The sequence below is a fragment of the Apus apus genome, chromosome 1 (genome assembly GCF_020740795.1).
Source record: "Apus apus isolate bApuApu2 chromosome 1, bApuApu2.pri.cur, whole genome shotgun sequence".
Classification (NCBI taxonomy): domain Eukaryota; kingdom Metazoa; phylum Chordata; class Aves; order Apodiformes; family Apodidae; genus Apus; species Apus apus.
In genome coordinates, this window is record NC_067282.1 from 101,156,840 (window position 1) to 101,183,031 (window position 26,192).

The 26,192-nt window shown below is 37.9% G+C and overlaps 1 protein-coding gene across 15 annotated transcripts in view; it reads right to left on the reverse strand.

The window, feature by feature from the left end:
• The window catches only part of KDM6A (lysine demethylase 6A), a 160,232-nt gene that overhangs the window by 89,404 nt on the left and 44,636 nt on the right, over positions 1 to 26,192 (reverse strand). For all 15 annotated transcript variants that reach the window (XM_051609125.1, XM_051609120.1, XM_051609121.1 and 12 more), the window contains exon 4: positions 25,142 to 25,191. In XM_051609125.1, the coding sequence (XP_051465085.1) occupies positions 25,142 to 25,191 (50 nt within the window). The remainder of the gene's footprint in view (positions 1 to 25,141; positions 25,192 to 26,192) is intronic.

Consider the following 26,192-nt stretch of genomic DNA (forward strand, 5'->3'; position numbering starts at 1 on the left):
AAACCACAGAGTAACTAACTGAAGATACATTAATAATTTCAAAACTCATTGAGTAAATACACTGTGCCACAACAGCTTCATAGAGAACACTTCAATATGAAAGACAAAATGGTAAAGCAACATCAAATAACTCAAAACCTCTTCATTAATGATGGAACTTACACAGCTTTGTAAACTGGGTATTGCTTTATCCATAAATAAATTTAGGTCCTTGGCAAAATGATCAACTGATCAGCTAGTGTACCTCCTCAAATTTGTCATTAAAAGAAACAGCCAAGCAAACAGCTGAAGAGTGATCATTGCTATGGGTATCTGATTATGTCTTCCACTGAAGCTCATAAAATTTCACATGGTGTAAACATCTCAACTTTCCACTTGCTAGAAATATTTTCAATAATTTAAGTATTTTAACAGAAAACAGTATTTTTCTGAAATAAATCATGTGAGCAAATGTGTTGTGCAATACAAAAAGTTAAATTCACCTTGACATTTTATAGAGACAATTCCTTTAACCAAATTTAATACTCTTTCTACAGATTCCCTGAACGCTGTTAACAATCACAAAGCTTGTAATTTATTTTGTATAATTTATGATATTTGAAAAACCTTCTGATCTCAAAGCCATATTTGAGAATGAATGCTTTGTAACTAAATCAATTTGCCCAAGATTTGTACAAAAAAACTGAGATAATCTCTCTGGAGATCACAGAATATTAGGGGTTAGAAGGGACCTCCAAAGATCATCGAGTCCAACCCTCCTGCCAGAGCAGGACCAAAAAAAACTATGGCAGATCACTCAGAAAGGCATCCAGACAGGTCTTGAAAGTCTCCAGATACTGAGACTCCACAGTCTCCCTGGGCAGCCTGTTCTAATGCTGCGTCACACTCATAGTAAAGAAGTTCTTCCTCATGCTGAGGTGGAACTTCCTATGCTCCAGTTTGAGTCCACTGCCCCTCATCCTGCCACAGGGCACAAGTGAAAAGAGGTTGTCCTTGCCTTCTTGACACCCAGCCCTCATGTATTTATAGACATTAAGTAGATCTCCTCTCAGTCTTCTCCTCTCCAGACTGAAAAGCCCCAGGTCTCTTACTTAGCCCTTCCTCATAAGGCAGGTGCTCCAGTCCCTTAATCGTCCTCATAGCTCCTCCATTGGATTCTCTCAAAGTAGATCCCTGTCCCTCTTGAACTGGGGAGTCCAGAACTGGATACAGTACTCCAAGTGAGGTCTCACCAGGGCAAAGTAGAGGGAGAGGAGACACTCCTCTTAATGCACCCCAAGATACCATTGGCCTTCTTGGCCACAGGAGCACACTGTTGGCTCATGGATAACTTGTTGCCTACCAGGACTCCAAGGTCCTTCTCCACAGAGCTGCTCTCTAGCAGATCACCTCCTAGCCCATACTGGTGCATTTTGTTGTTCCTTCCCAGGAACTCTGCACTTGCTCTTGTTGAATCCCATTAGGTTCCTCTTTACCCAGCTCTCCAGCCTGTCCAAATCTCACTGAATGGCAGCACAGCCCTCAAGTGAATCAGCCAATCTTCCCAGCTTTGTGTCATCAGAAAACTTGCTGAGAAGACACCCTGTCCTGTCATCAAGGTCATTGATAAAGATGTTGAACAGGACTTGGCCCAGCACTGATCCCTGAGGGACTCCACTAGTTACAGGTCTCCAGCTGGATTCTGCACCATTGACCACCACTCTTTGGGCTCTATTGTGTAGCTAGTTCTTAATCCATCTCACTATCCGTTCTTTTATCCCACATATTCTGAGTTTGCTCACAAGGATACTATGGGAGACTGTATCAAATGTCTTGCTAAGGTCAAGGTAGACTACATCCACTGGCCTCCCTGCATCTATCCATTCAGTCACAACATCATAGAAGGCTATCAGATTAGTCAAGCATGATCTCCCCTTGGTAAATCCATGCTGACTACTCCTGATAACCTTCTTCTCATCCATGTCCTTAGAGATGACCTCCAAAATGAGCCGCTCCATCATTCTTCCAGGGATAGAGGTGAGGGTGACTGGTCTGTAATTTCCTGGATCCTCCTTCTTGGCCTTTTCGAAGACTAGAGTGACATTTGCCTTCCTCCAGTCCTCAGGCACCTCTCCTGTTTGCAGTGATCTTTCTAGAATGATGGAGAGTGGTGGGGCAATAACATCAGCCAGCTCTCTCAACACTCTTGGGTGCATCACATCAGGGCCCTTGGACTTTTGCACACTCAATTTACATAACTGATCTCTGACCCACTCTTCATTGACTAGTGGAGAGCCTTCCCTCCTCCAGGCTTCCTCTCCTATATCCAGGGTCTGAAGCTTGTAAGGGCTGGTCTTAGTAAAGACTGAAGCAAAGAAAGTATTCAGTAATTCTGCTTTCTCTGCAACCTCTGTTACCAGGGCTCCCACCTCATTCAGCAGCAGGCCCGTATTTTCCTTATTCTTCCTTGTACTACTGATATATTTGAAGAAGCTCTTTTTGTTCTCCTTTACTTCCTTTGCCAGTTTAAGTTCTAAGAGGGCTTTGGCCTTTCTAGTTGCCTTCCTACATACTCTAACAACGTCCATATAGTTTCCCAAGTGACAAGTCCCTTCTTCCACAAACTGTACATTTCTTTCTTCCATGAGACTTTCTTCAGAAGATCCTTGCTTATCCATGCAGGTCGTTTACCATCTCTGTTTGATTTTCTCCTCAAAGGAATGCACTTATCTTGGGCTTGGAGGAAGCCTAACCCTCTGCTTAAGGAAGGATCTACTAGAACAGGTTTCCCAGGACAATTTCCAGTTGGGTTTTAACTGTCTCTAAGGACAGAGGCTCCACAGCCTCTCTGGGCAACCTCCACCACTGTTTAATCACCTTCGCAATTAATTAAGAAAAAAACCAACAACAAACACAACAACAGGTTTTTTATGCTTAAAAGGAATTTTGTGCTTTTGATTTGTGCCTGCTGCCTTTCCTTCTTTCACTATGCATCACTGAGAAGAGACTGGTTCTGTCTTCATTACTTCCCATATCAGGTTTTTGTACACCCCAGTAAGACATCTGGTGAACCTTCTCTTCTCCAGGCTGAACAACCCCTGCTTCTCTTAGCTTCCTCCCCTTTTATGACAGATGTTCCATGCCCTTAATCAGCCTCATGGCCCTTTAGTACACTTGAGAGCCCAGCACTGGACCTAGCACTCCACAAAAGATCACCTCCCTCAACCCAGGAAGCTGTTGGATGCCTTTGCTGCAACACCATATTGCTGGCTTATGGTTAACTTGCCCACCAGGACTCCCAGGGCCTTTTCTGCAATGCTGCTTTCCAGCCAGTCAGCCTCTGGCTTGTACTGATGCACTGAGTTATTCCTCCAGATACAGGACTTGGCAGCTCCCTTTGTTGACCTCCATGAGGCTTCTGTAGACTGTTCAGGTCCCTCTGAAAAGCAGCACAACTATGTAGTCTCTTCCTAGTTTTGTATTCTCTGCAAACTTGCTGAAGGTGCACTCTACCCCACAATGCAGGTCATTAACTGAAGGTGATGAAACCTAGCACCACTATCAACCCATGGGGTACACTACTAGTGTCTGGCCTCCAGCTGGACTTTGTGATGCTGATCACAATTCTTTGAGCCCAGGTTAGCCAGATGTCAATCTACCACGCGGACCATTTCTCTAGTCTTCTAATCTAGTACTTAATCAGGTTGTCTAGGAATGTATTATAGGAAACAATGTGGAAAGCCTTTCTAAAGTAAACACAAACAATATCCATGTTTCTCACTCCCTTCACCAAGCTATTAATTGGTTTTCAAATGGCTATCAGGTTCACCAAGCATAATTTCCATAGTAAATCCATATAGATTGCTTCAAATGACATGCTTGCCCTGGGTGTGTTTGGAAGTAGTTTTCAGGATAATTTCCTCTATCTACCTTACCATGGAGGTGAGGCTGACTAGCCTGTAGTTCCTTGGATCCTCCATCTTGTCCTTGAAGGCAAGAGGGACATTAGTTTTTCTCCCAGGCCTCAGAAACCTTCCCCCATCACCATGACCTTTCTAGAGTAACTGAGAGTATTCTCAGTGACACAGGCAAGCTCCCTCAGCCCTCACTCATGTGTCCCACCAGGTCCCATGGACTTGTAGATATCCAATCTGTTTAAACATTCCCAAACTTGATCCTCATCTATTGAGAACAAATCTTCCTAGGTCCAGACTTTGCCACTGGTCTCAAAGGTCTTGGAATAATGAAGGCAGTAGCAGACTCACATAGTCTTTCATCTTCCTTTTGCTACCAATATACTTGTAGAAGTTGCCTCCTTGTTGCTCTTCACACCCCGCACCACATTCAACTCAATATGGGATTTGGCTTTCCTTATGAGATCCCTGAATGCTTGGACAATGTTTCTATATTCTCCCTGAATCCTTGCTCCTACCTCTTTTATGCTTTTTCTATGCTTGAGCTTTGTCAGGAACATCTTGTTCAATCACACAGGATTCCACTCCATCTAACTTCCTGCAAGTCAGGATGGACTGTTCTGGAGCTCACGGAAAGTTATTCTTCAATATTAACAAGGTCTCATGAACCCCTCTTGTCTTCAGGGTCATATCCAAGGGATTCTACCAAGGTCTCCTCTCCCAAATCGAGTGTTTTGATTCTATTATTTGGCTTGTTCCCTCGTCCAGGATCCCAGACTCCATCATTTCACAGCCCTTGCAGCTAATGCTGCTCTCAGCCCTCACATTCACAAACAGTTCTTCTATGTCTGTAAGCATGAAATGATCAGACTGTCTCCCTTTATTGGCTCCTCTCTCAATTGTGTCAGGAACTTTTCAACAATACAGAAACTTCCTGGATTGCTTGTACCCTGTTGCTTTGCCCTGCTAGCAGATATCAGGATGGCTAAGCCCCCTATTATGACCATAAATACAATGCTTCTTCCAACTATTGGAAGAAGGCCTGATCTACTATTTCTTGAACAGCTCGTCTGTAGCAGACAACCATGCCCATGTCACCCACTAGACCTGACCCATCATCTCTCAACTGGCTTCTCAACTGTCCAAAAGCACGGCTCTGACATTCTAGCTGCTCTTTCATAAAGGGCTTCTCCCTCTCTTCACCCTCCTAGTCTGTCCTTCTTAGAGAGACTGTACCCAACCATTGCACTGCTCCAGATGCCTGAGCTACTGCACTTCATTTGTAAGCCCAGTGAGATCATAGCCCTACAACTGCATGTGGACCTCCAATTCCATCCATTTTTTCACCATACTACCTCCACTTGTGTACCAGCACTCCAGAGACACCCATTTCCACTAATTTCCCAGAAAAAAAGATCCCCCCACAATGCTGTCCTCTAGGTTTTGTCCATACCCTTGAGGTGAGGCCCCAATATTGATTAGCATAAGCAAATTAAACACACAGCAGTTCTTCTCAACGTCTGCTTTTCTTTATTGGCTACCGTTCTTCTTTCACACTTCTTAAAGGATTTGGCTTCTCTCCTTTTCCAGCTAGATATGCTGACCTAACAAAAATTATTTGATGTCTTGACAAATGCTTTCAATAAAAGCACAGAAATTAAGTGTCTGTTTCTGTATACACACATTCATAGAATGGTTTGGGTTGGAAAGGACCTTAAAGATAATCTAGATATCCCCTCCCTGCCATGGGCAGGGACACCTCCCACTAGATCACATTGCTCAAACCCCTATCCAACCTGGCCCTGAACACTTTCAGGGATTAGGCATCCACAACTTCCTTGGGCAACCTCCCTCAGTGTCTCACCACCCTCACAGTAAATAATTTCTTCCTAATGTCTAACCTAAATCTCCCCCCTACCGTAAAAGGTCATAAAATGTGTCTGGCATAATTTGTCCTTGTGATCAACCATCTCCTTATGTGCCATAGCAGAGTCTTCAAGAGGATCTGTGCCATGACCTGACAGAGGGGATTACTGAAATATCCTTTTTGGAAGATGACATTTGGACAGCTTATTGAAACATTTAATTCCCTTATATATAGAAAGTGATCATCACTACTTATACGCACCATCTTCAAAACATATGATGAAATAAAAATACTAGTATTGAGTTGTATGTTCTTGATTCACAAATTTTCCAGTACTTTCCAGTAAAGATAGGAAACCTACAGAGTTTACAAGTAGCTCCATTATGTTTCTGTCAGTTTCAGACTGCTGGAGAATTGTTACTGTGTTGGAAAAAAACATTAATATCATTAATTACACATCTGCTCTACCTGAGGCATTCCACATAAAATGGAAGTGGACAAGCTGAATATACTAAGGCATGAATGACTACAAAGTGATTAAAATACACACAGGCACACCAGTAAAAAACGAAGGAAAACAAACAGAAAAATCAAGTGGAAAAATTGCCAATGGTTGCTCCCTTTAATCTTAAGCTACACTGTGCTGGGTAGTAACTAGAACCAAGTTATATTTGGAACTCTGCTTAGTGGAAAATTTTTAAGCTGAGTTTTCAGCCAAGTTTCCTAAGAATGCTGCTGCTACTTACATGTTGTTCTTTCCAGGTGAATAACTCTTGAACCTGTTAGCTGCCTTCGTGAATTTTATGAGAAAGCAAGCCATCTTAAAGATGAAAAATTTGAGGGATGTCACTGAAAACACCTGCTGGATAGAGAAAAGAGCTGCCAAACCAAGGCCTGCTTTCAGAAAGCAGATTGCTCTCTCCTCTTCGGGAAGTGACACTTAGCCCATTAGCACAGATTTTTATCAAGCATGTGCTTTTCCTGTTCAGAGATGTCACAGGAAACAAGATGTCATTTAGGATGCTTCACTAGGAAAACCAGAGGAATTACAGTTCATGTGTGCTCATAAAGAGACGTGGGAGAAGGAAGGACAGGAGGTGTGAAAGGAAAACAAGACACCAGCCTGTCGCTACCCAGGCTTCATTAGCTCTAGCATAAAAACAGTTTGTTCTGCAAACTGCAAACTGAACAAAAAAAATCCCACATTCAGAATGCTGAACATCAGCTTCAGAAAAACAAATCTCACTGGTCACTTCAATTTTTATTTGATTTTTGCATTAGTCAGTAACATCTGAAAATGAAAAATGTTACTGGATAGCATATTTTGGGGTATATATTCTATTCATTGCTCAATATATAAAATACTAAAATAAGAATGTGGTCATTTTTAAAAGGTTAAATTGTTTAATGTACCCAAATGTGAGATCACTGGTTAACAATCACTAGTCAGATATCAATCAATTATTACTGAAAATTATTTTCCAATGAAGACTGTAGTTGGTTTAGTAGTAGCCACTAGTTGGTGTTCTAATTGGTGATTTGCTGTTTTATTTGATAGAATGTACAAATACTTAAAATACAATGAAACAGACAAGGCAACAGGCCCACATGACAGGCATCTGGGGGAGCAGACATGATGGCCAGCAGCCAAGAGCAAAGCAACTGGGCAGCTTGCCAACCATTCCCACAGATTATTTCAATTCCATCGAACTGTCATTTCTTAATAGAAAACCGTACATCAGTAAATATTCAGCCCATTCTGTGAACACTACCAAGTTTAAGAGCTGTCAATTTCTAAAGCTAAAACAAAGACAAAAAACCAAACCAGCCAAATGATAGGACACTCTCAGTTAATTCTGCACCTCTCTGCTTAGCTCCTTCATCTACTCCAGAGCTCGGTTTTCTTTCCCTCACTAATCCCTCTTCTCATTACTGTTACATTACTCCTGCTGTACCTGATGTTACTTAATTATTATAATTAAGTATTATAGTATAGTATAGTATTATAATTCTATAAACAGCATAAACTCTGAAAAACGGCTGACAGAAGCATCACATCTGTCCTGAATCAGGGACCTGAATATTTTTAAATCCACTAGTCTCTCCTCAGTTCTCACTACTACCTTATCTTACAATGAAAGTTTATAAGAAACCTCTCAAATTTGGTACTTTTAACATCTTTTTCTCTGGGGCAGTTTATTCGTAAACTCAGTTACTTGTGCAGTTTAGCTAATAGCCTGAAGGAGGGAAGAGAGGACAGAAGAGGGCCATTAACCATTGCCATAGCATAGGGTTTTTTTTTAGTTCTGTTGATTCAACATGCTTTTGCAAAGTTGAGTTCCACAACATAATTTTACATTACAATTCCTGCTCCTCAGTGCGAGTGAGTATCCCCTTACTCTTGTACTAAAAGCCAGCAGAATCCTTTTCCAACCAGTATACATGGTATGTGTTAATTCACCCTCCTTCCTGTCTGTCTCCTCTGCAAACGTTTATCTGAAATTTCATTCTGCTGTTCTTTGTTTGGGAGGAGGAGGACTAGATTCTATCAAAATGTCAAGCTGATCTATACTCATCTTTCCAGTATAGGCTTCTATATTGTTCTTTATTAAACTAAATATTGCTTTGGCTTCTAACTTATTTTCATACTCTCTATTTTTTCTGATACTCAGGTCAGTTTTCTGAACACCATAAGCTATATATCCATGAGATGGTGGACACAAAAAGTTTTCAATACTTCCATTTAAAAGTTTCAACATATTGTGAAATTCCACCTGCTATCTTGATTCTCCATAATATTTTTTGTAGTTCTAAATTTTTACCATTCAATGTACAAAATGTAACTTTTATAATGGAAAATAAATATTAATTTACACTTTTAAGGATTAAAATAATTAAAATAACTAAATCATTGAAATAATTAAAAATCATTAGGAATATTTAATAGCAAACCCACATTTACAACTCTTCCATATGACACTGTCTAATGTACATCAGTATAGATTAATTTCCCTAAATAGGTTTTTCTCCCCTCACAACACAATTAACTATTTTTTATCACTTCAGAGAATATTAAGGACTGCTTATATTTATACCCTGTATGCTACTTCCCATCTTTTCTGAACATACAATTCCTCTCCAGTGTAATCTGAATCTCTCTACCTTATTTAAAGTAACATTTTAAAAACATAATTTACAGCTCTCTTACACAGTGTTTTAAGGTCCAGTTATCTATTACAATAGTTTTCATAAACACGATTATTCTTTAATTGCAGATTATCAAATCCAAACTAAATTACACCCACAGAAAGAAAAAGATAGTGCTAAGACATGAAGACAACAATGTGGACAGCTTCATAAACCTTTGATCACAGCCTTGTGGTCACCCAGCAGAGCTCAGAATGGGCAGGCACAAATATCCCGCCTTGAAATTATCAATACTCTTTACAGTACTTTGCTTAATCGAAGAAGAAGGCTGTCTCTCTAACATACAGGGGAATTAATACTAACATAGTAAGAAATTCCCAACATTAAAAAGATATATTTAATCCTTGGGAGACAGACTACTGCCACTGAAGGCGTGCCCTGGCAGATAGGGAATGTGGCAGGCAGGGAGCCTAAAAAAGTCTCTTTGCTATCAGTGTCAGGGAAAAGGAGAGAATACGAACTCAGCTTCTTGAAGGTCTAATTTGTGCTTGATGCCTTGTGGAAGCATTTGAGATAAGTTTTGTGGAAAACTTCCCTCTTTTATCATGCTTTTGACATTATATTTGATCCTTTTGTTATAAGCAAATACATCCACTTCAGGATGTGCTTCAGTAAGCCCAGGCTGTATTTAGTTAACATGTTAATTAAATATCTGATCCCGTATCAACTAGCAGATATATTCCACTTCTTCATTTCTCTTAAGATTTCACAGAATGATAGCTATGTCTCTCAATAATTTTTAAACCTGTTTAGCACCTGGCCTACTGCATGACTGGTCTCCAATTAATACTTTTCAGGCCTAAAATTCAGATCCTCTTCAGTAAAACAAAAATAATTCTGAGGCTAACAACCTGTTTCAGCCCTCCCCAAAGCCCTCAGAGAACTCTGCTGTCTGTGCAATACGCATGGGGTGAAAAGAATAAAATAAAAAAATCCTACTCTATTAATTTCCATTTAAATTAAGTGGGAGTTTCTATACTAAGAATTTTGAGTAGCTTGGTTCTACAAGATCCATGTTTCCATTTTCTTACATACAGCCACTCACCCTTCATTCTCTGTTTCTAAAACCAAAGTCTACCAAACTGATTCAGGTTAAGAGGTACACTTCTGAATTTAGATTGGTTTGATAGCCCAGACCGATGAATTGCAGTTCATCTCATATTTGACTGACACAGCACAGAGACAGGAAACTTTGTTCCACTTATGACAAAATAATCCTTTGTCAATGTGGCAAATCATATTCTTCCCAATAATTACAAAACTGTTGACCATCTTCTTTCCCCAGCCAGAACAGGTAAGTTACCACGGAAAGGAGCAGTGCTCCAATACCTCCGTGATTCACTGTATTCCAGCCAAATTACAAAACAAACAAAGTCCTACCCCTGATATTTGCTCTCTGAACTTGAATCATTGAAGTATCTCAAGACACACACATCTTCCAGTTTGTATGTACAGGCTGCAAGACTAAGAATATATAACTAGAAGCCCAGGAAAAGGTAAATATCAAGGTCTAGAGAGGTTAATTAACAGGGAATATGGAAAGAAGCAACATGAATCTGGAGTTACATGTATACATAGAAAACATTAGCAAAACCACTGAACAGTAGCATTTAAAAAAAAATCCAAAATATCAATTTTGTTCCTTTAGAGCCATTTTACTTTGTATTATTTTTCCAAAGCAGCACTTAATATTCATTCTCGATTCAAGAATAGTTGCCTTCCTGTGGAATCACTCATCTGGGTTTGTCTTGAACTCAGGAGTGACATTTGTTTCAGTTTTCTCTTTATTCAAAGCCCAGGTTGGAAAAATTCACTAGCCAGGAGTACTTACATATGCTCTTTCTATAAAAAAAAGATGGCAGTACTACTGCCACCATGATCAAGGAGAGACTCAAAAAGAATTTGTTTGACCTCAGTGCACAGGGAAGAAAGTTTAGAAAAGAAAAAGGCTGACATTCTCTGAAAGCCATATTGTTGGAGTGAAGTGGAAGCACCTTCAAAACAAGCTTTTCTTCAGAACTTATTTACAAGTTTCAAACAGATATAAGGTTCTGTTTGCCTAGATTTTGAAATCAGAAACAAAATTGAGGCAGGCTTAAAATTCTCCATTATGAACTAGATGGATGATTTCATTTATGTTATTATATTTTTATGGATTTCAGAGAGCAAGAACAGGATAAAGTGTACTGAAATACTTATATAGCTCCACAGAGTAATTCTGTTCAAGTCAGCATCCAATGATTGCATTTAATAAAAAAATCATCCTCTCTATAAGGTAAAGAGCATAGCACTATATCAAAAGGTAACTCTTGAGTAGGTGCTCCTGCAGGGAGGGGTCAGGCTATGGTACAATCCAGCAGTAACATTTAACTGCTGAAAGTAACTTCATTCATGTCATTATCATTACTTTAAGCCTTCCTCTCCCAAGAATACCCTCCTAACCTCCAGCAATTTGTGGTTCAGAGGTTTCTAAAGCCAGACAACATGTCTTCATATTTAATTGCTCTTAATGGACTTTTTTCTTCCCTGAATTTATCCAGCTCCCTTCTGAAACCACCAAAACATTTTGAGTCTACACCATTCAGCAAAACTGATGCAACTTTTTATACAACCAGTGATATGAAACCTTTTGGAAAATGCTGTAAGGATGAATTTCCTGCAGCACTTGACAGTGGAAAACAGAAAATATCACTGTCGGCATCAGCCTTGTTTGAAGAGATTCCCCCTTCTCTGACATCACCATGGGTTTTCATTTCTTAGGTGTAATGAAATACTCATTTGGAATGAAAATCAGTTTATATTCTTCTTTCCTTTCTGAAAACAAAGTTCAAGCTAACTGCACATACAACTGAATTCCTCCTGTCTTTTTTTCCTCCCCCCAGCTGCCCTTTACTGGATCCACCTTCTACACTGTTTACCAGGACTGGAATCAGATTTTTCAGCTTGTTTTCAGAAGAAGTTCACAAAGTTCAGATTACATCATTAAGATAGTTGGGAATGGATCTCTGATCCCAAGAATCAGAGTTTAACACATAAATGCATGAAATGGATCCCAATTCTCTTTGGAAGGAGAGAAAGACAATACCTGAAATACTTTTAGTAAACACATTAGATAGCATCAGTGTAATTATGATGCCTGGTAATAAGAGTTGCATTGCTGTTTTTATTACGACCCTGAGAATTCAGAAAGAAGACTCTAGAACAATGCCTGCAATAAGAAAAACACTAAGCAAAAACATAATCCAGAAAGAAAGAATGAACAAGGAAACCAGGAAAAATAACTAGCTATTTCGGCTGGTTATACCAGATAAAATTTAATTGAGAAACTTTTTGGCCTTGCAGAACAAAGACTAGGCTGGAAAAGAAGAAAACAGGGTGAAAGATCCCTAATTAACTGCTATTTCTCTCATATCTGAGACACTGGATCTCTCATCAGTCCCATTCCTCTGGCAAACGAGATGAGAAAAATGACACAGTATGAGGAATAAAAGTTATGAGTTTTGAGTTATCCCTCAGAAGCTGGAAAGGATAATTTGTACAAAACAAAATTATACTGCACAGTGGCTTAGGAATTAATGCCAAATAATCTGCACATGGCAGCTTAGAGTGGTGACAAGCTAATATTTTCCAGGTTCTTCTGAGTTCCGGTAAATCTGTATCTACTTACTATAAAATTGGGAGCTGCATAGGAACAAATTACTAGTTTCAGGTTTTCTAGGTAGCTGCAGACCTTCTAAACATACATTTAGAAATACTCTTGCTTGAAAGTATCTAAACTCCAAGGTTTTGATTGTCGTTAGCACACCTTAGTATTTGAATCTCCAGTGTTCTTTTAGAACTGCCCCTCCCTTCAGGGAGCACTTGGTACTTTCAGCACCAATCTCACTTGATGCACTCCATGAAGGCAAGCAGACAGAAGAGATTGCTTCTTGCTACACGTTTATGCTAGTAAACAAGAGACACAGAACTGATTTCTATTTCTCCTCTAAATACTCATCCTTGTAAGGGTGCTTCACAGAGCAGAGCACAGTCATGCTCAAACACCGCTCAAAAACATTTTAAATTATTTGTCTTTTCCTCAAAGCATGACCTTATTAGCCTCAACAAGCAACTCATAGATTCTTTCTTAAAGAGACCCCAAGCTCTATGCCTCCCCTTCGTCCCACCTCCTACCTTCTCCACCTATTTGTACTAGAACCCCTTGCACTTCAACAACTGTGCCCCCACCCACACAGAAAAGACTGAATCTGTATTCCTGGGAAAAGGAGAAAATGACGCAGCACAATACTTTAATTAGGTATATGCTTGAAAGAGTATTTAAAATACTAGAATAGAAATGTCAGTTCTGGAGAAAGCAAATTCAAAAACTTGAAATTTGCAAAAGAAAGCAATTATTTTTTCTAAAACTAAGCAAATATTTAACCTCTTTATAAAAGAATCTTAACAGGTAAAATAATAACTAGTGAAGAAAAGAAATGCCACTCATTAATGAGCTATAGAAACTACCTATAACTTATCATCAAACAGGAATTTCCAAACTAAAAATAACAAAAATAGGGTGGTGTTTCATTTTAACTTTTTCAATGCAACAAAAAAAGCAATAATATTGAGTATGAAGTAATTGTACCGTTATTGTGGTTTCTGCAAGCAACAGAACACATGCATTGTCAATATAGCTAGTTATACTTAGAAAAATAAACATTTGGTCATTCAATATTATCAACATTCAAATAATATTCTTAACTACTGAAGATGTGTCCTTCGCTCACATCAGAGCTGCTCTACTCAACTAAATGCACCCGTCTCTGAACAATATGAATTGATGAATTTCTCCACTGCTGCAATTCAGCATGTCTCATATTTTAGCATCCTACATTATTGTCACAGCAACTAAAAAAAGGAAGCATGCTAAAGTACTAGCAGATGACAGATAAGTTTTTTATTCTGCACAAAGGAAACTTCTGCAATAGGTGAATTCAACATGCACAAAAAGCTTTTCTGAAGAGACCTTTCAATCAATCCTGATGACATTTCTGTTATTTCCACCCAAAGTATTCGGACTTCTAGACAAAGATCATACATCCAGGGGCACAAGAAAAGCATTCCTGCCGAATTTCCAGGGTGAAACATCACCATTAGAAAATACTATATTGTTTGGAAACGGCATGACTAGGGTGAGGGGCAAGTGTTTCCTCCAAGATCTCCTTGTCATCTTCTTCTCCCAACCCAAGCAAAGCTTCTCCCCAAAGCATGCTCTTTCCTCTTCTGCCATTAACATTCTGAGTATATTACAGATTTTTCAGAGTTTTGAAATCTTATAAATTAATTTATTAAAAAGGATGAGAGGCTTAATCATTGATTTATAAAATGGTTTGGGTTAGAAGGAACCCTAAAGATCATCTAGTTCCAACCCCCCTACCATGGGCAGGGACACCTCCCACTAGATCAGGTTGCTCAGAGCCCCATCCAACCTGGCCTTAAACACTGCCAGGGAGGGGGCAGCCACAGCTTCTCTGGGCAACCTGTGCCAGTGTCTCACCACTCTCACAGGAAACAATTTCTTCCTAATATAGAATACCCAAATCTCCCCTCTTGCAGTTTAAAGCCATTCCCCTTCATTCTATCACCACACCCCCTGTTTTCCCAGGGTGCACCCTGCTTTCCCAGTCCCTCTGCAGCTTTCCTGTAAGTCCGTTTATGTACTGGAAAGTTGCTATAAGATCTACTTGGAGCCTTCTCTTCTCCAGACTGAACAACCCCAACTCTCTCAGCCTGTCTCCATAAGAGATGTGCTCCAACCCTCTGTTCACTTTCGTGGCTCCCCTCTGGACTCACTCCAACAGATGTCCTTGTGTTGGGGGCTCCAGAGCTGGACATGACACTCCAGGTGGGGTCTCATAAGAGCAGAGGAGAGACACAGAACCACCTCCCTTGACCTGCTGGCCACACTTCTTTTGATGCAGCCCAGGACATGTTTAGCTTTCTGGTCTGCAAGCAGGCATTGCTGACTCATGTTGAGCTTCTCATCAACCAATACCCCCAAGTCCTTCTCAGGGCTGCTCTCAATCCATTAATGAATGAAAATACACTAATTAAGTGCAAATGCAAAATATTTCTGATCAAATAGCAACACACATGCCCTCTTGTCCTCATCTGAGCCAGGATGAAGCCAATTTTCCTTTTACTGATTTTTCTTTTTTTTTTCCCCTTCAGTAAGCTTTCTTTTATCTAGTAGCAGAGTGTTCTAGCTAGGCTGACAACAGCTGGAATGTTTTTCTAACTGCTGGGTCTTCAAGGTCACACCTTTACTCTGCTGGCTCAGACACTACGGGGAGATCTATGAGCCCCCGTAGGAGGCTGAGCTAGACAGACAGCCAAACTGGCCAGAGATATTCCATTCCATGTATCTACGTAAGCTCAGAGGAAGGTCAGAGATCACAGAAGACAACTTCCTTCTTGCTTCTTCTTCCCTCTCTTCTGTCCATAGCCAGCATCCAGGGAGGACTCCGTCCATCCATCACCATCGATCCCTAAGCTTGAGCGCTCCTGACCCTCATAACTCCACAGTTTCTCCAGCAGCTCTGGGACTTTTTGGGACTGTTCCCAGCTAAGGAGAGTGCTGTGGGAGTTGCTGGGGGTGGAGGGAGGCAAGAGGCTTTTGCACATATCTGAACATATTTGTATATAATTGTATATATTTTCTTATATCACTAGTGTTTAATTAAAGCTGTGTAGTTTAGTTTTCAATCCAGTCAAATCTCTCTCATTCCCTCTCTCCTTCCCTACGTGAGTTGGAGGGGACTGAGAGCATTGTTGTTGAATCCGAGTCAAACAGTGACAGCTATAAAGATACCTAATGTTTGTTGTGACCCAAACAGGTAAATGGTTTCATATGTGCAGCAGGGGGTTATTTTCTTCTGTATAATGACAGTTAACAGAAAGAGATGTAAAAAAGAGGCAATTTATCAAATTTATCTGGAGGCCAAAAGCAACATGTCAAAATGTATTAGTTAACTGGTCACTCTCATTCTTGCTAAGATTTTACACCTACTGTTAATTCCTTTCAAGAAGGGAGATTATGCCCTCCTGTCATAATTTCATTATACAAATAATCTAATAAGAGAGTTAATTATTAGAACCTTGTACAATTTTACTGTACACAAAATTGGACATGCTGCATTATTTGTCTGCATTAACTATAGGAAAAACCAGTATCTGCTTCTTTCTCCATCGTAAGGCTACCTAAGAATTCTGTTTTAGCCAATGGCGGTAAAGAATTTTAGACCCACACCCCACAGAATACACAATCCAAAACTGCCTAAGTTGTAAGATTTATTACCCTGTAAGAAATACCTGGATAACTGAATGCATCCTCTTTTCTATCTAGGGATCAGTTGTACTTTACTCTTACTTATTAGCATAAAATCCAACACATTTTCTGCTTAGCTTTCCAGGTGGCATTCATTTAAAAAATAGGTTTTAAGAAAAAAAACATATACTTCTTTCCGTTTGTCTGCTTTAGTGATTTAGAAACAACATTTATTCTTAGCATCAAATATTAAAAGATCTTTTTCAGAAAACCAAAACCAGTTATTAATTTCCTGTATTTTTTCTGTATTTTATAGATGACCAAGCATTACTGGTAACGAAACGATCATTACATTTCCAGCATTCCAGACTCTAATAATTAATAATTTTCTCTGAAATATCCTGAAAGTGCACATATTATTCCTTTACTCTTAGGAGGCAGAACAAATGTGGTTTGCACATAAGAATCCAGATTTTTTTAATATCCCTGAGTAACCATGCTAACTGATCACACCTATGGAATGCTGAAATAACCTTATTTTTACTGTTATCAAAGTTACCAAGTATTTTGATAAAGAAGAGAGATTAATTTAACAGCCTTCATACTACAAATTTCTCTTAGGTTTTCTTCTTTTAACAACTTCTCTAGCTTTTCAACTATCTTCTCACATGCAATTTCTATCTATCTTGACACAACAAAGGGACAAGTTCATCAACTAAATGCATTAATCTTTGCAGGAACAGATACTGCTAGCTGTGGGCTTTGTTGTAGGTTTTTTTACTGTATTTTCTTTAAAATTACCTTTGATGATGTTGTATCCACTTTCCCCCCAAGACACTTTTTATTTTGCCAGTGTATCATAGGATCAAAGTGACAAGTTTTCACCAACAGAATTACTCCCTCTTACCCACTGCACCCCCAAAAATTAAATATCATGGAAAAGATGTCCTTGGGTATTTTTCATCAGCAGTTCAGTGAAAGACTTTGCACAATTGCTAGATCCTTTGTTCTGATTTCCTGTAAAACCTGTCTTTTGTGTCAGAAAATTGTTACCACCAGCTGCAGTAACAGCAGAAAACATTAAAAATCTTCATTGTTTAACTAATAAGAGATGAGGTTCTGTCATCTTAGCTCACTCCTCCCCTTGCTATGGACTCTCAGGACAAAAGTTAATTCTTATCAGCTGAAGTCCCATTACTGTAATTTTCTCCACTCTAAACATACTGAAATTGCATTATCTAGTCATCTAGCTCCCCAAGATCCTCAAGAGTGCTTCACTCTCTACCTTCTGCCTTCCTCAAAATAGAAGACATTCTGGTCCTTTGACAGAGAATGATACTGTGCTCTTCACCTTAACAATTACCAGCTTCCTTGGATTTTTTATTTTTATAGTTTTTTTAATTAAGTATTTTGTTTTGTTGTTGCTTGTTTCTTGGTGTTTCTGTTGCGGTTTGTTGTTGTTTTTATTAAATCTCTCCCATCACGCCTGGTGAATTTATGACACAAAAGTTGTTGTTGGGGAGAAAGCTGGCAAAAGTCTCATTTCAGACCTCCCACTATCCATTTTGTATTATTCTATATATACCTTCCTCCCTTCTCCCCATATGATCCAGCCCTGAAGTATGTATTTATTTCTCTCATTTTTTTTACGTTCTAATTCCCAGTAGGGCTACAATTTTCCTTCCACCATTCCTTGTGATTCTTTCACTAGTCACACTTTCCTCTTCCTCATATTATTTGTTTGGTCTCACTTGATCTTAACAGTTTTTTCTCTCAGCTTTCTCTCTCCCCTTATTTTCTTTTTCTGGACATAAAACCTTGTCATCCTCTACTAACATGGCATATCAGAGTCAGTCTCTATCTCCAGATTGCTTTCAACAACACAGTCTCCTGAAAATGCTAATCCCATTAAATCCCATAACAATGCCTTTTATCTCCATTACGATGATCTACTGTCTTCAGTATTAAAAAATTTGGACATTCCTGTCAAAGTTATCTCTATTTTGTATTTGCTGTTCCACAGCATATATAATATCATGCTTCTCTCTCCCTCTTAGTCTACATCAGGTCTTGAAACAGTTATGTTGCATAACTTCTCAGAACATGACCAGAATGCTTTTGTGAAAATCCTTCAAGTGAAAGAATTACAATGTAAAAAAATGGTTGTTTTAGTCAAAAGTGAGGAATGATACAGAATCCCACATACCGTGCTGATGACCGTTGTATTTTCAGACAGAAATAAAGGGCATACAGACGGTATTAATAATACCTCCCGTCCTAATGCCTTTCAGAGCTGCTGAATATTTATTTAACTTCTGGTTTATTTTTCACTTCCTGATTCTCCATTTTCTCTGAAATTTCTATTTGTTCCATTCTTATTCTATAATTTTGATTTTATCTAGCAAGTATATTCTAAATTGCAAGCTTCCACCTTTGCCATCTTAATGTCACGTACCTTATTTCTCAATTGCTTCTGTAATGCCCTTAACCTCAGCAAATTTCACATTCACTGAGGATTTCTGAAACTTGCTCTCCTGATCAAGTCTTCTCCTAAGTGCTTCTCTGATTAAATCTTCACTGATCAAAAGTTTTTGTCTTTCTGCTTTTCCTGTACATGCCTTGTGTTGCTACGTGGCAATAATTTAAAGACTTTTGGCATCATTTTAAAATTTTTATCTCTGAGGACTCCTATGGGGATATCTGTAACATTATATGGGATATCTGCTCTCTTAAAAAACACTTCCAAAAATTAAGGGTTTGAATATAAAATTCATGAATCACCAAACTGCCTTCTCCAACTTGCATTTCTGGAAGGTGTCTGCTTCAGCAATTATGACTGAACCTATGCCACTGTACTGTTTCAATTTAACTAAGCATTTATTTCCAATTAAAAAAAAATAATGGAAGCTTTGATGAATTCTGTCTAAAAACACCACTTGGTATTTTGAGGTTACTGCAGAAAATAAAACAGTTGTGAGTCAACGAAGTGGAAAATTGATGTCTTATAACAGATCCTCTAAGGTGCAAAATGTTCTCTTATTTGCTGTTACCAGTATGTCTAGTAATTGCTTTTTGTCCAACTATTTAAAAAGGGGAAAATAGACTTACAGTCTAGAGAAAAAGAGACAGCAAAACATACACAATAAAAGCATTAACATTTTAAATTTGTTTTCCCATTTTATAGCATTAAGAAAACATACCAAGAAAACAAGACATTTGGTCTACCAAAATGGAAAAGGTAGAGAGATTACAAGAAGCTGCATAAAAATATTAAAACAACCAACAGGTCACATTTAAATTCAAACATTCATGGTCTTTTGTTATTTAAGTTATTTTGGGGAAAAAAAACCACCCTTATTACTAATTAAGTGTTTTAAGTTAAGAATACTAGCTGTAACATTTCTATATAGGTTTAATTATAAAAAAGTATTGTAAAAGAATACCTGGGACTGAATAACATTTTGTGTCTGTGTAACAAGAAACATTACAAACTTGCTTGCTGTAACAAACCAACAACTCAGCACAGAGTAAGATCACATTCTTCTTCCTTGACTACAACAGATCTACACAGTTGTATTTTCCCGGGCTTCTAAGAGAATTAGAAGGGTTTGAGTTGTTGGTTTTTTTTTCCCCTATTACCTCTGTATGGTTTTAGATTCTCCTCAGTTTTATAATGACTATCCAGGAAAAGTAAAAGGAAATTCTGTTATTTGCAAACATGTAGCTAAAATTAAACTTCTAAAAAGCACTTGAGTAAGCTGCCTTCCAGAACTAGACTGATAGCTTACCATACTGCAAAACAACTGTATAATTTATTCCCCCCCTTTAAATTTATTTTTTTTAAATTAGACCATTCAGTCTTCTACTGTACAGCCTTGCAACTGTAAATTCAGTTTGTATCATACTTACATGCAAATTCTTAAAATCTACTGGAACACAGAAGTAGGCTTTTGAAAATCCTCCTTGGAGTTACTAAACTTCTTTAGAGCCCTGACGACATAAATAACATATCTATTAAAAAGACAGGTGATCAGGACTATTTTCAAGACAAGGATAAAGACTGCCTGACAGATTTACTTTTTTCTAGGCTACTTTCCAAACAAAGTCAACACCTAACAAGGAGTCTAAGTTGAAATTGATGTTCGAGGATGTAACTCACTAATTAATTGCTACTCAAACATTTCAAGGAACAATCAGATTTTCTGGTTGAACTACTCCAAGGACTTCTCTATAAAGAGACATTATGGTTGAGTGTAACTGAATAAACCGAGGTTTGTTTTCTTTGTAAGGCATTCTCAAACTAAGTTCCAGCATCCTAGTCCATAGAAAAGAGTCTTCCTTTTCATAAAGGCAGGTAGAGTAAGGTTCAATGCTAGTGCTGTTCTCATGCTCCTCATAAGTTGTTCGCAACCCTCTGGAGCCGACTAAAAACTAGAAAGCTACTTACGTCTAGACTACAGTCTAGAAAGCTACATGTTCATTCCCCAACCACAGAGATGACAGTAATAGATTGTTCATGGAAACACTGCAGAGAATCAGCATATGGGAGCTTGGTGCTACCTAATATAAACATACCAAAAAGTTTTATTTATTCAAATTCTGTGTCGCAACAACAACAGGCACACAATTTCTAACACATATGTAAACACTCGCTTAGCTGCAACAGACCACAAATATTCTTTCATCAAGATTAGCAAACCACACAATGACTGCAGTAGCAGTGTCATTCCAAAGCAGAGGAGATGTAATCAAAATACAGGACAACCAGGCTCTTCTATGAAACCCAACCAGGAATCACTCTAGCAGGCACTGCAACCTCTTGCAGCCCCACATTTGTGGATGAAGGTTTCTAAGGTCTCCCCTGCTCTGGACAACCATGTCAGTGCAATGAAACCAGGTGTTTTACACTTATACACACTCAATTCACTCATGTAGCAAAACCTCTGCTAGGACAGCCGTACACAAACCCAGACATTATATAAGAGTTCAGTATGATGAACTGCATTATAATACAACCACACGAGATCATTAAAATAACTTTTTCCAGATGCCAGATATCTCTTTGGATCCATCATGTTTGCATAAAATGACTAATATCTTACTCCATGCTGAGCTTCTAATCCTGCCTCCTCAGAATATGTCAAACCTGATAACCATGGCAGACACTTACACTTGATACCTTTATTTTCTTGGTAGCACGAAAATCTATGAACTGAATTTCTAGTTGTTGCCTCCCTCTCCTGAACTGCCCTTCCTCTCTCGTAATCCCCCACAGTCCTCCTCACCTCCCCCAGTATGTTGACACAGGGGAGTTTTAAAAAGAAATCAGAATGAAGTATTTTGCACAGAAGGGAAGATTTATTTTAGCATAGGCACATAAGAAGTTAACACTGAGAAAACTACTTGAATGCAAGAACTCTACCTCAGCTTTTATCCAAGTTGAGATATTTACTTGGTAAGATTTCAAGTCAAATATATTTCTTTTCAAATGCATAGTTAGGGTACCACAGTACCTATACAGAATAAAAAATGCACAAACAGTAATTGTGAAGGACATTTTACAGGACAAAAACACAGAAATGTTATCTGTGGGTGTTGAAAGACATTACTACAAAAAAAGAGTCTGTTCAGGAACATGCAGCATAATGCAAACCAGATCCTTCACGGCTATCTGTACAGGTATTACTTTGAAAGGTAGTATTTCATCAGAAGGGGGGAAATAATGATCTGGTAAATGGCAAAATACATCATCTTCCTAATCTCTCCCTCACCTTCACTTCTGTCACTTAACATATATTTAGAATATATTTTCTAAAGTGTTTTTTCTTTCTATTTTTGTTACACAGAATAAACAAAATGTTTACTGCATTACCAACTAAAGTAACCGTGTACCAAATTCTGACTGAAAATAACCTGGTAAGGAATTCAAACCACCAGAAAAATCTGTGGAAAAAAAATAATGCTTTTTTTGGTGAAAGAAAATAAATTGCATAGTAAAACTAATATAATGTAAGAAACAATACATGAAAATAAAACTCAATTACCAAGCCCATGCAACAGTGAAAACCCAAAGTAGAGTAAAAAAATTAGAGACTAAAATATTACATAAGGAGGCCAAACTATATCCAAAGCAACCTAAAATCTCTCACAATCCTTCTAGAAGTTTTCTATTCATAAAACAAAGATGATACAGGACACTTATTTCAACCATGGTAAATTGCACTGCACCACAGTAAGTAATTTCATATACACTGCATAAGTTTGTAAGTCTGTTTCTGCCTGGTTTCAAACCTGTCTTATATAATAATCTTCATGTGACTCAGGACTCTCCATCAATTTCTCAGTACTCTCAAACAGCTCTCCTCACAGCTCATAAATATCACCCTTTCTTCACACCCTCTCCTTTTCTTTACCACCACAAATTCCAACAATTGACGACAGCTAACCCTGTAAGAACTAGAAAGAATATACATATATATATATATACACACACACACATATATTCTTAAAAAGAACCATAACAGTAAAGCAAGGAAATGTGAATGGGTTGGTTTTTTTTTCAGTCATCTGTATTTCTCTGAACAAAAAAGTTAATGACAAAGCAGAAAAATCCATCATAAAAGGGTGACCAAAAATACACCACCAACTTACTATTCTTGACTAAATTGTTTCTTAGAGACACAAGGAATTAAGGATAACCAAAAAAAACACCAAAAAACCTCTCAGTTGAGGGAAGAGTGGAATAGTAACTTTCCGTAGACCAAGCCTGGGCTGCTTCCCACTGCCAACTCTGAACCAGCTTCATCATCCATAAATAAGATAAAATATGATCCAACTGTGATTTTTATCAATTTCAATAAAAAGGTTTTTAACTAAAAAAAACAAAACTGTTTCAGACTCCTTCAGGCTCTTCTTCATGCATATAAAAATTAAAAAAATTAAGAATAACTCCAAAACTATTATGGAAAAAAACCCACTTCAAACTACACATTTGTAAGGAAGCTCATAGCTGAGATCAAGTAGCATAGTATCCTTTCCAGGTAAAACCAACCTGAAGAAAAATTAGCATTTTTAGGCATTTCTTTGTAGAAGTAAAAACCATCTTTTATCAGATTGAAACAGTGCTTGCAGCTGGAACAGTTTGAAATAATCTTTGCATGATAAAACTCTTGAGATCATAGAATCCTAGAATGGTTTGGGCTGGAAGGGACCTTAAAGATCATCTTGCATGGGCAGGGACACCTCCCACTAGACCAGGTTGCTCAGAGCCCCATCCAACCTGGCCTTGAACACTGCCAGGGAGGGGGCAGCCACAGCTTCTCTGGGCAACCTGTGCCAGTATCTCACCACTCTCACAGGAAACAATTTCTTCCTAATACAGAATACCAGCACACTGCATACAAACAGAAAATGCTTTCACTAAGTCAAGCACACATCACACATTTTACTGCCATCCATGCTCTTGAAATGGAACTGCAACAAAATCAGATTTTGCATTTATTTAAATTGCAGGTAATACTCTGATTCATGCTCAAACACTCTACACCAATGGAAACATGTAACCATTTACATTTCATACTCTGAAAATGCAGGGAACAGAATTTGCTAACCAACCGTCACTTCCAAATAATAAAACATTAGAAAAAAAAACCCAGAAAAAATAATTCAAGTCACAAACTATTCTGAAATGGGACGAATACAACAGAAACTATTACAAAAGATATTTAATTAATTGGTTGATTTCAACACCCATTTACAGCAATCCTTAAACTAACTCTCCCAGTGCATGTAAGTAGTAAGGACAGATTAATGCTTTTACAGTTGTCATTTTTAAACTACAGGGGTTATTTCTAAAAAAAGTACTTGAACTCCAAATTGGGTTGGTACAAATATGGCACTCGTACAACTTCTACTGGAGCAGAGCCTTTACAAGACAACATGAAAAAGTTTCTTAGGACTCATCGATCAGACCCGTCCTTGCGCTTGCCAGAAAACATTTATTTCAGTTCACTCATCTACCCTTTATTTAGCCTGCTCTCCTTCCTTTCCACCATCCCCCAAACAGGAGAACTTGTCACAGGGTTTTTCAGAAAACTCTTAACAGTCCCTGTAAAATGCAAAGAAGACAGAAAATGTTGCTTCTCTAATGCTGGTTTATACATGGTGTAGATGTCTTTCCATAGTGAGCCTTCCGTGTCTAAAATACGCACTTACACACACTATTAAGGAAAATAGCTGCTGAAGACCACACAAGTATCTACTGTGTTATGTCCTTTCCTGCACCTGTCTCAATCAGAAGCTTCTAATTATTTCATACAACAATATAGCAATGCAAACTACTTTTGACAAAATTACTTTGATAAATGTTTATATTTTATTAATTTGAAGTTGTTATACCTCTACATGGACTTACAGGTAAGACATCTAAACTGACAGGATTTTTTCCTGTCCTGCGTAAGAATGTTATCTTTTAAGGGACTTGAAAAATTTTGCATCTCTGGAAATAAAAAGCAACAAAGTATAAGTCCAATGCCTGTGCGGATTTCAAGAGGTTATGATTCCCTCAATACCCATATGTATCCACCTATGCTGAAGGATAGTAGTAAAAAAATCTAAAATTTAGCAGGTTAATTAATCTGCCATTTCAACAAGTGTTGGCAAGATTTATTTCCACTTAGATTTATAATAAATTGTACATGTAGGTGAACATTTCCATTAAGACCAAATTAATATGCCAAAAAGTAACTGCAGGTAGATACTCCAAACTTATATTGAACTTAGAAATTCGATAATTTACAACAATACTTTAAAAAAAAAAAAAAACAAACAAACCAACAAACAAACAAAAAACTATCATATACAGACCTTCCAGTAGTCAGATTGTAAACTGTAGTACCTCTGGTATGCAGATAATGCTGGAGGAAAGAAAAATTCATGTTAAATTTATTTTATTGCATTTCCTTTGAAGAAAAAGATAGAAAACTGTAAGAGTCAGAATACAAAACATTAGTATGATAAATGGTTTAATAAAAGTAACACTGCCCCAATAAGTACACTGTTGTGGGTAATGCATTAATTAAGATTATAATTTTTATGAAATGTCAACCCAAAAGTATATTTATTTTTAATCTTACAAATGTAAACCAAGTAATATTTTAAAGGAAACATATAACAATATAAATAACTTGATTTTTTATTTATTTTTATCCTGGACAAAGCTGTTGTAAGATTTAAAAATTTAATCATATAGCTCATTCACCACGCTCCCTTATGTCCTGTAATTTTTGAAGAACTGGTGTGGAGTGATATAGAAAGAGAAATCAATTTCACATGCACTTACATTCAGCAACTAGAGAAACAATAGCAAGCAAAAAAAAGCTTACGTTTTATTCAACATCTAATACCAAGAGTAACCTGGAAGACAGTGTTAAGAACAGCACTATTCAGTAGAATATTAGCTCTACTTAGCAAAGAAGTTCTCAAATCACCATGCCTGCATCCCTCTTCCCAACTGAAAATTCTGGTTGATTCATCATGCCTTTCTGCTAACAGGCCACATCTGACTGGAATGCAAACAGGCTTTATATTCTTACAAGAATATTGCACTAGGCACCATCCAAAAATTAAGAACTTTAAATTACAATTCACTGCAGTAACACCATAAGTCTGATTTTTCAAGTGTTTGCTTCTTAAGAATAGTTTCTACATGGTATGTATTTTCCAAACAACACCAGAAGACAACCTCTGCTTTGAAAAACTAGAAACACTAAACAGATTTACATAGTAAGTATGTTATGTGCAGGTTCATTTCCTGCAAGTACCATGCATAAAGAATGTCACTGAATTTTATGACCCTTCAATGCCTGCCTTACATATTAATTTCCATCACTTAACAATAAGTCTTTAAGTGAAATAA